General features: G+C 38.7%; 1 protein-coding gene across 1 annotated transcript; it reads left to right on the top strand.

Moving 5' to 3' along the window:
* Nucleotides 1-1,278: 1,278 nt before the first annotated feature.
* Nucleotides 1,279-2,428, top strand: LOC134844232 (U3 small nucleolar ribonucleoprotein protein IMP4-like). Its single transcript, XM_063860817.1, has one exon. The coding sequence runs from the start codon at nucleotides 1,442-1,444 to the stop codon at nucleotides 2,348-2,350; it is 909 nt and encodes a 302-aa protein (XP_063716887.1). The 5' UTR covers nucleotides 1,279-1,441; the 3' UTR covers nucleotides 2,351-2,428.
* Nucleotides 2,429-18,375: the final 15,947 nt, after the last annotated feature.

Below are 18,375 nucleotides of genomic sequence, written 5' to 3'. Positions count from 1 at the left end.
ACCCTAAATTTTAAATAACTTATCCTTATTTTAACCCTAATATGAGAGCATTAGAGCTTTAACCCTAATATCAGATGTGTAGCTAATTGTTGTAATGTTTCAGTCCAGTGTAACTCGTGACATGACCTTATCAATGGTGCTAAATGACAACGAGATAGCTGACATGGCCTATGAACTTGACTCATTTGCGAACTCAGATGAGACCAGAGGTCACTACAGTTCGAACAACTCCGCGTCGTCCTTCCTTTCTTTTAACCTAACTCTCTTTGGGTACCCTCTGTTCGGCACAAGACGCGTCAACGCTCGTGTCCGACCCGGGCTAGACTTGTTCGGCACCCCATTTCCAGACACAGTTGCCGCAAGGATGTCTCGCGATCAGCGACGGTTCCGAGGTGCAAACAGACCTCGACTCAGAGAGCAGGAGGAGGGACTAAGCAACATCACTAAGATTTTGATTTTTCTCTGCTTGATAATAGTTTTGATTACAGTTTTCCTAGTTATAGTGAGAGTGCAATCGCCTGCTTACTTTAGGTCCAGATTATCCCAAGCTTATGGCGAGAAATCGCTCTCGGCGTTTTCGTCCAGTAGCGGCGGCCCATACTATTACTACTATGATGAAAATTACACGGCCAATGAGATACGTTCACACGAGGAACAAAAAGTGGACGACATTTTGGACCCTTTATCTTCGCTGCCTTCAATTTTCTGATGCCATTTCAGAAAAGAAGGAGAACGAAGCAGCTGCAATAGAACCGAACGAATGAAAAGAAACTGAATGCAAATAATTGCTTGGGTCACTATTTGTGTACTTAATTCATTGTACAAAGCTAACTGCAACAATTCCAAGTGCAACGAAGTTTTTTACCTCAAGTTTATTTTTGTATATAAAAAGATTATTTTCTTTCAATCGAGTTTTTCTTTTTAAAAAAGCTACATCAGTATATTGAAGTGATACGTGAGAAGAATCGAATTAGATTTTAGAAAAATCTTACTTGCAAAAACAATTGCATTCGCAGTAAAGAAACTGATTTGAAAATGTCCACAAATTTATAAGCCATCTGTTGCAATATTGAAAACTCGATTCGCTTGAACTAACATGGCATTCAAGCTATGCTTTCCTGGTATATCTCAAACACGTGACACCATAATGCAAAACACGATCAAATATTTGGTCCAGATTGAACGTCATTTTGAAGCTCAAAAAATTCTCCAGATCGCACGCGTTTTTTTTTCATTTATATTTAAAATCGATTATAGCGAGTTCACTGTTAAATTAAGTTTTGAAAATGTGCTTTGTTAACCGAAACAGCGGATAAGGGATCGGTTTTGAAACTTTGTTTTGTAAACAAAAACAGCGGATGAGGAATCGGTTTTGAAATGTGAAAAATATAGTTGGAGATACGGCTAGTTATAATCAGATAAGACTTCAATTTTCAGAAAAATGTTAAGACGTCAAATAAGAGAAAGAAAAGAGTACTTATACCGCAAGGCGCAAGAGGAAAAACAAAGAGCCACTGAAGATAGAAAAAAGAAAGTCAGAACTGCCCTTGAAACCAATGCCCCGTTACCCACTGATGTGAAAAAGGATGCATTAGACATCCAGAAATTGCTGGATGCAGATACGCCTGGAATTGATCCCCTCGAAAGTCACGAAGATGACGAATACAAATGGTCGGGAGTTGAAGACCCGAACATTTTTGTAACAACAGGCCACGAGCCGAGTTCGAAATTAAAAGAGTTCGTCAAAGAGCTTAGACTCGTGTTTCCGAACTCGCAACGTGTGAATAGAGGAAAAACTGGAATCAAACAGCTGGTTGAATTATGTAGGAATAATAAGACTGATTTAATAGTTGTTCACGAGCATAGGGGAGTTCCGAACGGAATCGACATTTGTCATTTACCTTATGGGCCTACAGCATTTTTCTCCCTGTCTAATGTTGTGATGCGTCACGACATACCAGATGTCGGACCCATGTCGGAAATATTTCCACACCTCGTGTTTCATAATTTCACGTCAAAATTAGGAAGCCGAGTTAGAAATATTTTAAAGTTTTTGTACCCTGTTCCAAAAGAATCGTCTCAAAGAGTGACGACTTTTTTCAACGACAATGATTTCATCTCGTTTCGACAGCACACGTGGGATAAGGGAGAGAGTAAGGGAGACGACCCGGTGTTGACAGAAATTGGACCTCGTTTCGAAATGCAGGTTTACAAAATCATTTTAGGAACAATTGACCAAGAAAACATTGCGGAAACTGAATGGAGGCTGCATAACTTCTTGCGGACTGCAAACAAGCGAAAACTTTTGACAAATCCTGACGATGATGAAAATGATAAAACAGGAAACTAAAATTCTAAATTTGGTTGTTTTGTTTTTCGTTTTGAAGTTGATTTTGGAAACTTAAAAAATCAAGTGTTCTCTTGTTAATTATTTTAAAATTGTTTCATGTATAGGCTATGCGGTTGCTCGAATCTTTTTAATTAGCGTTTTATGGGCTATTGTTTTTGCGACTGCTTTTTCATACAAATTCAGCTAACACAAAAAAGCCTTCAGTCGTGTTTTTAGTCGAGCTGCAAGGAAAATTTTTGTGTCTGATTTTTTCCTGCTGATTTTTCTGAAAAGTTCTGAATTTTCTGCTTTTAAGACTTTCAGTGGTTTTTTTTGTCGTTAAGTGATCATTTTCAGCGAATAAGAAATGTAAAGAAGATAACTTTCATTATTTAAGCTATAGAAAACAGTTCCTAAAACAGTTAGCATTATTACCTTGCATCCCTCTGTGCTACTTCAACAGCAGCTAGCTACTCTTTATATATCACTTTTCCTTCGGTATCAAAATTTTAGCTTATTTTACAAAACCGAGCAATGTTTTCTAGTTGCAATATCTACCAGTCCAAAGGCGGCCTTGGGTTGAAAATAAAAGAAGACAAAACAGTGCTGCCGGTCTAATGAGAAAAAAAGAGCCACCGATTGCTGGAATGCAAGTGGCTGATTCGACACGCGTGAAAAGAATCCAAACTAATCCAAAAGTAGACGGGGTTGCTTGAAGAAGTCCCAGAGGGATGCATTCATCTTAGGTTTTTCATTCTAATTTCATACCCAGGTGGGCTTATATTTTTTCAATCTCTTCTGCAGTTGATGCTACAGCCATCCTGAGGCCCAGAAGAGTACATGTAAGAAAAGTCTGGGTCTGAAAAAAGACAGCAAACAAATGAGGTAGGAAAATAATCAAATACATACCGTAAATTAGATTTCTGTCTTTGAAACGAGCTCAGATGCTGCAATCAGAAAAGAAAGAAGCTCGAAAGTCAATTGCGGGAAATCAATTATACAGATGAGATAGCTTTTTTGGAGGATTTCGCAAAAATTATCAATAAATGTAACCAGGGCGGATCCAGGATTTTCTCGAGAGGGGATTTTCAAGAAAATTGAAAATATAGTCGATTTTTTTTCTGGGTGGAGTAAATTTTCCGCGTTCTTCCATGAGAGTAAGAACACTGTGAAAAGACTGTTTCGAGGTGTTAATTTAATCCTTTTAATAAGTAACCGTAGTTCAGAAAGTTAGTCGGAGACAATAAAATAGCTGTCATCCGAAGGTGACAGACAAACTCCGAAGGTTAAATACCAGTTAGTGCCAGACAGATAAATGAATTAAATAGCACAACTAGAAATGGAACATGAACTAAATTTAGATACTATGACATTTCCCTCCTTGTAAGAATTAATGACTCTAATCAACGTATCCAATGCATCGATGTTAACAGTAATCAATAGGGTTAATAACAAGTTTTGTCAATCAACTACAACACCTTTAAAACACAAACTTTTGAGTTTTTGCCGTTTCACAGCATGCCCTCTCCCTGGACCTCCATATGATAACAGTTTTGTAAGTTGTTTATATAAGTTTGTTACTCATACTTCTTTTTCTCCTCCTTTTCATTTTGCTCCCGACTTATTCGTCTTTTGGATGTTATCGATCATGACTGCCCCTATCTTAGTCACTGCGGTTCGTTTTCTTCCAGACCGTCTAGAGCTAGTTTCATCCAGTGAACTAGCTGAATCTTGACTTGAGTAGGAAACAAGTCGTTGTTTCCGACCCCGCTTTTTCTCTTTGATTTCTGGAATTTGTTCCGCCTCGCGTTCCGTCTCCTGTGGTGTGATTCCTCCGGTATCTCCCTCCCTTTGGTTCTCTGCGATTTCCTGCTCGCGTGCAATTGTGTAGTCCGTCGCTGTCTCGTAATTACTAGGTCGAGTCGTTATGATTTCAGGTTGTATTTGGTCCTGTCCCCCACTAGACGTTCCTTGTCCCTCTTCCCTAACGTTTGTTCCACCACTTGTCGGTTTGGCTTGCTTCGATGTAATTAGCGGCAAATGGTCTTCCGCGTCCGAGTCTGAGTCCTCCGCGATTTCCAAATTTTGGAATCGTGACTTCTTTCCCACGGTGCTATGGAAAGTTCCCCTGGTGCCTTTTGAGCTGCTTGGCTGGTTACCACACGTTAGTAACTTTCTTTTTAGGTCCCATGGCGTTGGTGGTGCCGCGATTTGTCCCGGCGCCCGTTTCTTCTGAACTTTTGCCTTCTTTAGTGCTACTCCCAATTTTCTAAGCACAGCACCATTACTCATTTCAATAGTGTGCTTACTTTGATTAACTATGTCAAAATTTAATGGTCTATACCTATTTATATTCCGCTCCCCGGTCCTCTGCATCACCACTGCCGGTGGTATTTCTACTGGGTCACTTGGTGCCCGCACAATTCCAGGCTCGTCATCCTGGTTAGCGGCTTGGTCATCGGCCAATTTCAGTGGTCTTCGCCTATTTTTCAGGTCGTACTCAGTGTCCGATCGGATTCCCCAGTTGGTATCCATAGGCTCCGGCATTGCTTGGGCGATTGGGTCTCGTTCATCTAAACATGCAGATTTTGATCGTATTACCTTATCCCAATTTAAGTTCCGTAAAGTAGGCTTTTTAGTCAAATTTCTGAGTACCGTGTTAGCTTCCCGGCCGTGGTGCGCTTCGAACGGTGTTATGTTGAGGGTGGCGTTTTTAACAAATCTTAAAGCTCCGAGGGCTCTTTCGACCATTCGATCCAAGGGTTCCGGTTTATCCTCCCGCGCATACGTCAGTACTGAATTCTTGATGCTGCCAATCGTGCGTTCGACACATCCTGTTGCCCTATGATCGTTCACTGGCGAGATGAGGATTTCAATTCCTTGTTCATGACAAAATGCCCTAACCTCCTTAGACATAAAGTTTGTTCCTTGATCAACTCGAATTTGGCGCGGAACTCCATGGGCAATTATGTATGCTTTCAACAATTTAGTAATTTTATCCGATCGGTTCGAATTACAGACCATAGCCGATGGCCAACGTGAGAACCGATCCACCGCCACCAAAACATACTTTTTAGACTCCTTCAAGTAGTTAATGGGCCCCCAAAAATCCAGTTGTACCGATTCATTCGGTTCTTTTGGCTCAGGTATTTTCCCTATATCATTCTTCGAACACATGTTTTTCAAGTTCTTACCCGCTAATGTGCATTCCTGACAATTCCCGGCGATAGTTGCTAAGTTACGGAACATGTACGGGTACCAGATGTCTTTAGCCGCGTCGTACATACTTGATTTCCCGTGGTGATAATAATGTAGCCTATTGGCCACCGCCGCTTGCAAGGTGTTAGGGATCAATAGCCTCTCGTCCATCCACAGCCATCCGTCTCTTACGTGAAAGTCCTGAGTATACTGCGCAAAGTACTTACTCATCGCTTCAATTTTTGAGTGTAACTGAGGGTCTTTACATTTAATTAATTCGATAATGGCTTGTAATTGTGGATCTGAATTATATTCTGATTCTATGAATCGAAGATTAAACAATTCGGGAAGAGCGGTTTGTTTACTGACGATTTTGCAATTTCTCGGAATGTTAGACATAACCCTATTTTCCGGATTAACCGGTGGATAACTTTCGCCAGGGTAAACCGACGGAATGGAAATAATAGTATTTGTTTTACTTCAGTTGTAACCGCCTGCATATCCACATCAATCTCCTCTATTTCATCGCTACTACTAATGCTAGGGTGTCGTTCCAACAATTTTCTGATTTTTTTTTCCATGATTAAATTGTGTTTTAAATTTTGAGTGTTTGTTGAAGAATTTGGAGAAATTTTGAGTGTTTTTGAAGAATTTAAGTAACTAAAGTCAGCTTCAATAATAGTCCCAACTAAAGTATTACTAGACTTAATTGACCTGCCGGAAATGCAATTCGTCGCTCTGTGATTGGTCCAATATCCATCGCATGATCGTTCGCCCTCTACCGGTCGTTTTCTATTCGATATATTACAAACGCGTCTATTATTAGTAACCGGTGGATACTCGAGTCTATTTTTGGAGAAAGGTTCCTTTTCAAATCCGAGGGCGGATCTAATTCTACTAATTTTCGCCACCGTAAACATACTGTCGTAGGTGCTAACCGGTTGAGGCTCCAAACTGGGATGCCTTGATAGATAGTCAGCGAGTCCAATTTTTGCTCCGGGTTTATGCTCTACTTGAAAATCGAACGGTATAAGACGATCTAACCATCTTGTTAATCTGCTAAACATTGTTTTGTTCTTTTTGTTGTTCCCATTTAGCAATGATACTAGTGCCTTATGATCCGTAACTATTAAAAATTTTCTTTCAAGCACATAGTTGCGGAAATTTTCCGCCCCCCACACAACTGCCAGCATTTCTAATTCATTCGTTGAATAATTTTTCTCTGCCTCGTTTAAATACCGGGATGCGAACGATATCGGCCGCCAGCCGTCGGAATTTAGTTGCTCAAGGACCGCTCCGAGCCGGTTATGACTAGCGTCACACACAATTCTTGTGTCTCGGTGTATATCAAAATGCCGAAGTTCTATGTTAGCCACCTGCTTTTTCAGGTTTTCGAATGATATTTGACATTCGTCGCTCCAAATATAATCGTTTTTCCGGCTTAATAGTGGGCGCAATGACGCTGATGATTCCGCAAGCGCCGGAAGATATTTGTGCAGGCTGTGAATGGAGCCCATAAAGGATTTAAGTTGTGACACCGTTTTTGGTGCTTTAAGCGATTCGATCGGTTCCGTTTTTCGGACGAGCGGTGTTATTCCGGTACGAGTTATTTTGTGCCCCAACCATTCACACTCTCTCCGCGCAAATTGGCATTTGGTGAGCTTAAGTGACATATTCTCCCGATCCAACTTCCGCAAAATTCTCTCAACTGTCGAGATATGCTCAATCTCCGTGCCTTTGGTGACCACCAAAATGTCATCAATAAAAGCATGCGCCTGTGGAAATTCCGAAAGGATCGTATCCATCACTCTTTGAACACCCGGGATCCTAACGCTAATTTTACTGATCCATCCTTTTTCACTGTTATTACAATCGGAGAAACAAAATACTTATCCGAACATTCATTCAGCTTTTCAATGTGTCCTTGTCGTAAAAGTTTATCAATTTCCTTATCGACCTTATCCTGCAATGTGATTGGCACTCTACGTCCTTTTTGTTGAATTGGCGTTAACGTTTCGAAAAAATCCGCGTGTACCCTATAATTCTTAATTTTTCCGACTCTGTTAAAAAGGTTTTCAAATTGCTTACTGAAATAGGTCTGCCAGTGGTCTAGTGAATCCACCACCTCTGTTGCCTCGGCCGCAGATTGATCGCTCTGTACCGACATCACATTCTCCTCCGGTGCCTTCTGCACTATCTGTAATCCAAGATTTGGCATTAGGTCTCTCCCAATAATTGATGGTCTGCTTCCTGCAATCACTCTGATATTCGCGTTGGTCACCCATCCGTTCGTTTCCAACAATACGTCCATCGTTCCTAGTAGTCGTAAGGGGTTGTTTCCGTAGTCCCTGAACTCATCGTCCGCCGGTGCCGGTGCCTTCACCTTGACGCCTGCGGTGCCCAACGTCCGTTTCAATTCCCCAATGGTGAATATTGAAATCGGTGATCCACTATCTATCCAAACGTTTGTTTGCTTTCCATTTACCTTAATTGGTAGTCGGGCGCCGGCCACTTTTATTTTTGTTTCTCTCCGGGATTTGATAGCCATGACAACATAATCTCCTGAGCTATCCGAATCCCACGATCGGCGTATTAACCCAGCCAACGGAATTCTCATGCTGCGTGTAAGTATCCTCCGCGTCGCCTATTTCACTAGCTTCCATATCCTCCTGATTTTAGATTAGTCCCACTGCCGGTCTTCCCCGATTGTTTCGCTTTCCCCTACAAGTCCTCTCGTAATGCCCCGTTTTCCGGCAGAAGTTACACGTTGCATTTTTGGCTGGACAAGTTGTGAGGTGTTCCGGGGTAAAATTGGGTTGATCACAATTATAGCATCTTCTAGAACCACCCCCTCTCATTTCTGCTCGCCCTCTAAACGATCCACGGCCCCGCTGTCTATTGTTTCTGTATCCTCCTCGGATGGCTCCCACCGGTTCCGTCTTGATTTGGAACGCTCCAGCTCTGCCGGCAGTGCCACTAGTTCCTCCCCCGGTTACTGATCCGTATGACTTAGCATATTTGTATCCACGTTCATATGAAAGTGCAATACGGTACACCTCCTCTGGTGTCTTCGTCGAGCGACATAACTCATTTTGGGCCTCCCTATTGTTCATGTCCACAATGAACACATCCCGCAAAATCCTGGTCTCCAATGCTCCAAAATTACATCGGGCGGCCAGCCCACTTAACACTGAGTGGAACTGTTCCAGCGATTCTCCTATTTGTTGCTTCCGTGCCAATAGTTGGAATGTCTCGTAAGTTTCGTTCCGTTCCTTCCTGAATTCTGTTTCAATAGTATCAAAAACTCTAGAGTACCTTGTAGATAAATCCAGGTGTGGTTTCCTCTTATGTAGCTCATCCTGTCCTTTCTCCCCCAGACACACATACAAGTTTGAGATAAGCGTTTGCTCCGACGCCAGGCGATTTTTCCCGTCTACCTCCTCTGGTAAATCTGTAACCTGCGCTGCGGTTAACGTACTGGCATAATAGAAATTCTTTGGGTTCATACTATGTTTGGCCACCATCCCCCATTGAAAACGATTGAACCAAAACTCCCATAGCATTGGTGGCTCTGCAAACGTCGAGGGCCAAAACGATGTAATCCCCAGCGGGTTTTTCCCCCCACTTTGGCCTGTTGGCTGCGCCATGTGAAAAGACGGTTTCGAGGTGTTAATTTAATCCTTTTAATAAGTAACCCTAGTTCAGAAAGTTAGTCGGAGACAATAAAATAGCTGTCATCCGAAGGTGACAGACAAACTCCGAAGGTTAAATACCAGTTAGCGCCAGACAGATAAATGAATTAAATAGCACAACTAGAAATGGAACATGAACTAAATTTAGATACTATGACAACACTCTATTTTACCATAATTTGCTGCGCCGTCTTGGGCACTTTCAAAGTTTTGAAAACACCAACACCCTCAAATTAAAGTATATTGGCGCCAAAGTAGTGCAGAAAAAATTAAAGGCCGTTCTGTAAAAATTGGCTGTCTTAAAATTGTACCAAATGTCACTCGGTGTCACTCTTTTGAAGTTGTCGAAACAACGACACAAACTGAAAAAGAAAAAATGCCAATCAGTGAATAAAAGTGAACTAAAAGGTAAACGTATTTTTAGGCAAAATGTTATGCAGAAGGCACTAAATCAATTTTACATATTTCAAAATAAGTTCAATTTGCTATCAACACTATCATGTGTAGAATTAGCTACATTCAAAACAAACCGAGTACAACATTTTGGAATATACACGGTATAACTGGATGCATTCGTTAAACAGAAGTTTCTGCAATTTACCTGAATTCTGCGAAACCTGCGATGCTGCAGGGGAAATTCGAGTGCACAATTTCATGGAAACGCAGATGGAGCAAGAATGGGAACAACATTATACCTATCGGAACTCCCACATGAACATTTTTTAATTACAAAACAAAAGCTGAAAATTTTCCAAACTTAAATTTGTTGATTAAAAGTTCTTGAGCAGGAGTGGATTTAGGATTTTCTCGAGGCTCGGGAGGTTGTCGAAAATTTTTTGTCGATCTTTTTTTTAGGTCGACTAAATTGATTTTCCGAGTTCTCCCAAGGCACTAAACTCTGTTTTGGTCAAATTTTCAGCGCCGAAAATCCGCCCCTGTTCTTGAGGGCATAACATTCATGAAAAAACCTCTTTCTGGAAAAAGAAGAATTTCCATAGAAAATGCATATCATCGGCAGCCTTGTGGGTTAACAGTTCATTAGGTTTAAGACAATATGCCGACTGGACTTCAATCCAAAGGGACTTCAGGCCAAAACTTAAATTTAACCAGCACAGCAAACGACTACTTTTTTGTCTGAAAATATTTCGAAAACTTAGATTTAGTCTAAAAATTGTTTTGCTCATGCCAATGAAACACTCATAAATGGAAAGATTTCACGTACAAACCATGGGTGAATTTGCACCCATTTTTGAGAGTTTGTTTAATACTTCAGCTGCAGGTTCCCCGACGTTTTCTATGATTTGGTAGTTCATTTTCTAGCTCATTTTGTCATCGCAAAAAAAGTTCACGTTCATTTTTCAATTTCAACGCCACAAAATTTTGAACAATTTTAATTTTAAGATCGTGTAAAGGTGACATAAATTTTTGGTAGTCTCTGAAATTAATTTGACAAATCTGGACTGCGAGAGTACTCACAGGGAAATTCAAAGTGCTATATTCCGAGAATTAAAATGATTTTGTCAAATTGCAAGAATGTACTCTGGGTTGTATTGGAACAGATCAGAGTTTGAATCGGAAAACAGCTTAGATTTTTTTATTTGTGCTTTTCAGACTAATTTAAAATCATTTATCCACGGGGGAAAGGACCAACATACGAGCTGTACAGCTCATCACGGCAACCGCTGTTGTGCCCCTGTTTAGGAACTGCATGCATTTTTTTTGGTTATTTTTCTGGGCTGGGTAGTATTGCTTCACCCTCAAGCAACGAGCACGGCTCATGGTGGGCCTCGAACATCCGACCTTTCGATTGAGAGGCGGAGACGTAACCAATTCACCACCGCTCCCCTAAATGGGCAATTAAAACATGTTCTGATCGAGAAAAATTGGGTTCAGACTCCAATTTTTTTAAAAAAATCCATCATTAAGTTATCATTGACCTTAAAGTATCGATTCCAATTCGATTCAATCACTTATCTTAAATTACAACACAATTATAAAATATTTTGCCAATTTTGGAGACTTAGATACCCAATATTACCTATTTGATTTATCATCTATTAGAAATAGATTCCTAAACTGATACTGTCGAACTTCTAGAATATACTCTGAGTTCTTCAGGAAATAGGAAAATATCAGAAGCTGAATCGGAAAAACAACTCATATGGGAAAAAAACTTGTGTCGTGTAAATTTCGATTCAGCCTCTGATTTAAGATCAGAGGCTGAATCGAATTGTTCAAAAAAAAATTGTTTTAATTGCTCAACAGTTGCTTTTCCGATTCTGAGTTGCTTTTCCGATTCAGCCTTTAATTTTTTCCGAAAGAATTCGGAATATATGCTCTAATTGTGACAAAATTAAATAAAGAATACTTTTTCCAATCGCAAAAATAAATCAGATGGGCAAATAAAACATGTTGTGATTGTGCAAATTTTGATTCAGCCTCTGATTTTAATTCATTAACCTCATTGGAAAATTCAAGTCAGTCTCTGATCGAAACGGCGGATAACTCTAAGCTAAAAATTGAAGCTGACAAATTCAGATAATTCAAACGAAAAATGAAACCAAAATTGATTTGAAGGAGAATGGTTTTCTAGCTGCGTCGTTTCATAAGGGTGTAGAATTTTGTGTCAGGAAAAAAACTAAATTACGAGGCGAAACAACCCGAGCTTTTGCAGTCACAACAATCAAGTAACCAAAAAAGTCTCACGGATAATGTTGTCATGAAAACTGAAAAAGACGTCCAGAAAAAACTGCTCGCCATAAATAAAGGAGCGGATCAGTGATGCCTTCTACACTAAATTGAAGTCAACCGGGAGTAGCCTACGAATTTGTAAGGTTTATGGAAGGTCAACAAAAAGGGGACATCTCTTCGACGGGTTGTTTCCCTGCTGGCAGCTCATTGAACCATCTCTCAATAATTTAATGGCGAGAAGTTTTAAAAAATAGAAGAAGAAAACGTTGACACAAACACGCAGATGACTAGGGAAGTCACGAGAAAAACTGTTTCGAACTCGCATGAGAATTTTTTCCCCTCAATCTGAAAATTTTGTCCTTGAAAGTCGAGGATAAGAAAGATAATGAAATAGTTCCAAAAAAGTGAACAAACGCGCCTTTCTTCCAGAATTGACACGCAAGACATTGAAAAATTGTTAAATGTGGCAGTAAAATAAATACACTTTAAATGACAGAAATTGTGGTATATTAAAGAAAAGTTCTTGCTGTGGTAGCTTCCCATGCTGTAATTTCAGCCAATTTGTTACTAAACGAATAAAAGCCAGAGTTAAAAAGGGTAGTATCACATTTAGGCAATCCAGTGAAAAAATAAAATGGCGTCTGCCCTCAACTTCTAAAAAGAGTGACCTATAGAACAAAAGGAGTTGAATGCGAAGCTTGCATGATTTGGTATCACTTGAACTGTGCAACTATATCAATAGCCGATTACGCAAACATTCTGACACAGTCTGGCATGTATAGAACAACAAAACACGAACCAGTTTAAAATGAGACTGAATGTTTTTCCAAGGTATTTTGATGATACTATGAGAACTCTGCGTCGTGACCCAGGGGATGTTTTACAGGCAACAATTTCATTGCATCCAAATTTACATTTCAGTCTTGAAAAAGGAGATAATCGCGGAACTTGGCCTTCTTGGATTTGAATTCAAAAGTGGACTTATTAAAAAGGCCACATGCGGCTGGAATCAGAAACCCAATGAGACTGGTACAAAACTGAATTTCAAAAAATATGCTCCTAGCATTACAAAATGAACGTAATTGACGGAGCAGTTCCTCGAATGTGTTGGAGTAACTCGAAATGGGAGAAGTTCAAAGAAGCATTGGGTGCCAGAAAAATCAATAGTTGGAAAATCTAAATCCTGAAATTGGTCAGATGGAATATTGATAAGTTAATTAGCTAAGATTTTTTAAAGTAGAAGAGTGAGCAGAAGTGGGGGGTCGGTGACCCGCATGTATTAAGATAGGAATAGATTTCCTATGTATTAAGATAAGGAATAGGTTTCCTAATTAAGATGGTAAGGTTTCAGATGGTAAGTTTCAGAAAACATTTTTGGCGCCCGAATTTTTTGGAGCTCGATTTTGCCGACGCTTGCGTTTTTTAGCTAACTGCTACGATTTAAAAATTTTGATTAATGTTGTTATATGTTTGAAACTATGAGAAAGTTATCTAAAGCTGTACTGAAACCTAACGAAACTTCGAGAAAAAAATTATGTTTTTTTGAAAAAAAAAAGTTAAAATCAAAAGAAGAAGTAAATAAATCACTGCTTCGTATAATCATTTTACGACAAATTACAGTTAGTTAACCAAACTGAATTAAATGCTATTACACTATCAGTTATATACAAACTGAAAGGTTTTGCGTGTATTCCGTCGTCCTGAACTTGTCTTTTTTTTTGTAAAAGTAACTGAATCCCTTCTTTGTTTGCTCGTATGTAGCAACCATATGATTAATGGTTCTAAATCCTCAGATTGTTGAAATCAAGTTGATTGCTTCGTCGAGTACTTTCCTGTATTTTTCCACAGGGCCATCGCCGGATTCCTCTAGAATTCTTTTATTCAATCCTTTGCTGCTAAATTGCATCTGGTCTGATTTGTTGTCATAGCAACAATAAGTCTTGCTACATAAACATAGTTTCTCTGTGCACCTAAACTCTTCTCTAAGCATCCAGACTCTCGTTTATCGTGTTTCTTGTGAACGCTACAACATGTTTGTGGGAAAAAATGTTTTAAAGTTTGCTCTAAAGGAATCTCTGCAATCATTTTCTCAATTTTTGCCAGTCATGTTTTTCCTCCGGACAAATACAATCATACGGATTTTCCTCAGCAAGAGCTGAATACAGCGAATTCGTGTCCATTTCTGATTCCTCGAATTTATATACATCACAAAACTTCTAGTAAAGCTCAAGCATTCTCCGCTTTGCATACTGCAGAATGAGAAACCCGAAAATTATGGGTTCTTTGTGCTCAATTGTTGACTTTAATAACTCAATCTCGTACAAGTCTTTCTGAACAGTGTTTAATCGTTTGAAGAGTGGAGCATTAATTGCCCTGTGAGTTTTCTCATCTTTAGAATGCTTTGTTATAGTATGTCTCGATCTATCCATTATCTGGTAACCGTAGGATGAATTACCTAAAAGCTTCATAGTCTCTGCAACAACACCGGAGAAAGGCTTCTCATCTCTTTCCCTTCTAGCATCAACAACTGACTGAACAAACTTGTTGAAGCATTTTCGAGTGAGATTTTTAACAAAGCGGTAAACATTTGTACACTGTAAACCAAGGTCCATATAGAAATTGAAGAGAGGAGTAGGTGGAGCCATTTTCTGGGGATGCTTAAGAAGATCACTTTCAATGGCATAGTTTTGCATATATTCCCCAATATCATTTCATCCAACTTCAGTGTTTTTGAAAATTGGAGAAAAAATTAGCAAATTTAGCTTTCAATTCATCTGCAACAATTAGGTCACACTGAATATAGCCATAAAGGGATCCATCTGTTTATTTTTTCCAATAAAGAATCAGTAGAGAGAGGTTTTTTGTGGGGAAAATGGGATCGGAAATGATTCTTAATTTTTTCGTTTGTTTTGAAGTTTTGCCACCACTCACGTTCACACATCTCTTCGATTTTGTACACTTTTTTGCGAATATACTCACGTCTCAAGTCCATCTCCCTCCTTTTGTTTCCTCTCTCAATATCTTCATCGCTCAGTGAGGGAGGAGTCTCCTGACAGGGACAGAAGTGGTAATTACATCCCATATCTCCAAACACTGTTTTGCAGTGATCGCAATATCCATCTACATTGAAACAGTGATTTTTCTTTTGATTTTCAGATGTGTGGAAGCTCTCAATTCTGCATTTTGGTCTTGTTTCTTGGTAGTAAGACATCACCATGTTCTTAAAATTGCGAAGTTGGTTATGTCTAGCCTTAAATTTTTGCATATCAGAACCAAATTTCCATCTTGTGTACAACCCTGTTGGTATGTCTTGACAAATTGAATAGGGATAGAGCTGGCTCGCATCATTTCTAACGATTGATATGCAGAGATTTGATGAATCCCTGATAAAGGTTTTGTCCACAACAGTTTTTCGCGTAATCACAATTGATGGACCACCCGTCATATCCTCTCTAATTTTCTCGAACAAATCTCTATCTTTTTCGCAAAATGGGTAGAACTTTTCATCGGTTGTTTTGTGCAAACAAATATTTGCCAGATTTGGAAGACTACATCAAAGTTTTAACATATCAATTTTTTTCTGATGATAAAATTGAACCTTTTTTTGCATTGCATCAAGGGTTGGAACAACATTTTTGTTGCTGTACCACTGTAAAAAACTTTTAAATGTAGTCATTCCATGTTTCTGCCAAATCTTTTGTAATTATTTTTAATTATCCCATCCAGATGCTGGTTCTGACTTGATTTGAAGTTTCTTTAGTGCTTGCTGGTCATCAAGTCCACTTCATCTCAAGTTCGGATAATCCTTAATATCTTTATCCATTGGGTTGTTGTTTCTCAGTTTACTAAAAAAAAGCTTCGTATGGAGCTAATTCTTCATTCTCGAGCTTGTCCGCACTGTCAAACAACTCATAAGGGAAAAACTTTTTTGCAGCCTTTTTGATAACCATTAGTTCAACTTCTTTATCATTGATTAAGTAGGGAATCAGATAGCTATTGATCAAGTTCAGATCATATCTTCCACTGTTAAACCCAAGTACAGGTAACCTGTTAACATACCTCCCAGATTTTGTTTCAAATCAATCAGCTGATTTTTCTGCATTCTCAAAAACTGAGTTGACATCTCAGTTTCCTCTGTGTCCTCTATACATTTGTCTTCATATTCAAATTTTTTCAGCTGGATGATTTCGACATCTTTCATTCAACTTTTGGAAAATTTTCGACATCCGCTAATTTACTACACTTTAAAAATCTTGAAATTTAGTTCTCATTTTGAGCTCACTTTTTCAGCCAAAAGTTCGAGTTTGATTACAAAATCGATAAAAAGTTTTTGCGGATTCTTGTTATAAAGAAAAATTGGTTCATCTATCAGGTTCGAGGGTATTGATACAGAAATTAGAACGTGTTTTCCAATCCAGGTTGTTGTTTGGCTAGCTTTCAGTTCATCTGATGGAACACAATACAAAAATCAAAAATGGCTAAAGGTTGTTGAATAGTGTTTTGTTTTTCGAAACTGGGATATTGAAACCTTCCAACTTTTCAAACAGCGTTTCTCGAAGTGTAAATACATGCTTTAGATAAATTTGTCGCACTCGACCTTTACAAGACATAAGATGTCTGATGAAATTGCTAGACTTGTTGAAGAAACAATCACAGCTAGGGCATTGGAAACACTTGAAGAAAGAATCAAAATCATTCGTGTGAATCATATAATTGTTGAACCCTAACACTTCCACGTATTTATCAAATTTTCCAATACTTCGACTGGCCAATTTTCCAACATATTTCCCTTCCTGAATGTCAAAATCATAGTTGAATATGTTTCGATCAACTACTTCTTCGACAACAGATAAATCATCAATGCCAACTCCGCGAAAGTTCTTCGGATCCTATCCAGATTTTGATATAAACTCTGGAAACAGCTGAAATGTATGAGCATCGAGGTTAATATGACCATGCAAATAAATTGTTAACGCACGGAAAAGGCAAAGATGATCTTTGTATGGTTGTTTATATTATACGATAAAAAGACAGTTTACTTGCGTATGTCGTAGTAAAGGCTCAGGCAAGACAGAGTCCGGACAACCCATCGGGCTGTTTTTTAGTAATCCAGCGACAATAGTGCCATTTGTGAACAGATTTGAACCTCCATTTGGTTTTCTGACGTTCTTGAGTGCATTGCTCCGCAATATCAAATTTTTTAACTTTTTTTGGATTGTAATCAAATCCGCTTTCGTACCCAGTAAATGCAATTTTTTGAACAAAGTGTTGTTTTTGTGTGCATAGTAATACCGATTTTCTCCCGTTTTGACATTACGAAGAACAAATCCAAGAGCGATATTGATTTTTGCAGCGGAATCCAACTTATTGAATACTTCTTCAAGCTTCTCGTTGATGATCTTGGTATCTAACTTTGACATTTGAAAGTTAAACACCTGCAGTCTCCCATTCTCCATCTCAGCATCGACGAGGAAGTGCTGACAAGCACTCAACTCCTCCTTGAGTTTCTCTCCATCTTCCCCTTCCTCCTCCACAATCTTGTTCAAGTCTGCCACCCTATCACTTGGTTTCCATTGTTTCGCTCCATGTTCTTTTCTCCGATGTTGTTGGAGAGAGTAGTAATTCGGAAACTCCTTCTCTGAAAACAGGCAAACCGTTGATTGCTTGGAAGTTGATCGAGCATGTTTCTTGGACACGTGATAATTCTTTTCTTGCTTAATGAAGGTGAAATATTTACAATCAGGACAAGAAGTAATCCCTGCTTGACAATTTTTGCGGTGTCGAGTTGCAGGTGCTCCAATATGCATTTTTCCTTAGTCCCCACATTGCACTTTCTCGTTTTTAATCAGCGAAGGCATCCTAAAATGAGAAAATTATTAAGTATCAATATAAAGCAGTTAGTACTTGGTACATATCAAATTGGGAGATTCAAAATGTCCCAAAAAATTGATTGTTTAGTTATACTTACTTTGAATTTTTGAAAAAATATGAAAATATTTTCAAGCAGTGATACAAAATCTAGAGCATTGCTTTTAACTTATAAAAAAATAGGAATGATTTAAGTTTTTTATTTACTGTTGATTAGGCAAAATCAACCAATTAGAATTGAGTTATGATTGAGTATCACTGTTTGTTCGATATCAACCAATCAGATCCCAGTATTTTTTAAAAGTGTACTGTTAATTATTTTTTAAACAGATTTTATCAGTATTTGAATAAGGTTCATCAAAAAACATTTGAATTTTTTTGAGTTACTCTCCAAGAAAAAAGAAAAAATCCCAGTTGATTTTCTTATTGATTAATTACATGTTGACTCTTACTTTTTCATAGTTTTTTGGACGTTTTTATTGTACAAAATAGAGTTCTCCGACTAGGTAAAAGTCTGTTCAAGAAACCTTACACAATTAAATAGTTTAGTTTTGATTCACATATTGCGTATCAAAGCTTTAAGCTTACGGCTGAATT

Source organism: Symsagittifera roscoffensis, chromosome 4, assembly GCF_963678635.1.
Source record: "Symsagittifera roscoffensis chromosome 4, txSymRosc1.1, whole genome shotgun sequence".
Taxonomy (NCBI): Eukaryota; Metazoa; Xenacoelomorpha; order Acoela; family Convolutidae; genus Symsagittifera; species Symsagittifera roscoffensis.
This window is presented reverse-complemented; position numbering and strand designations above follow the sequence as displayed.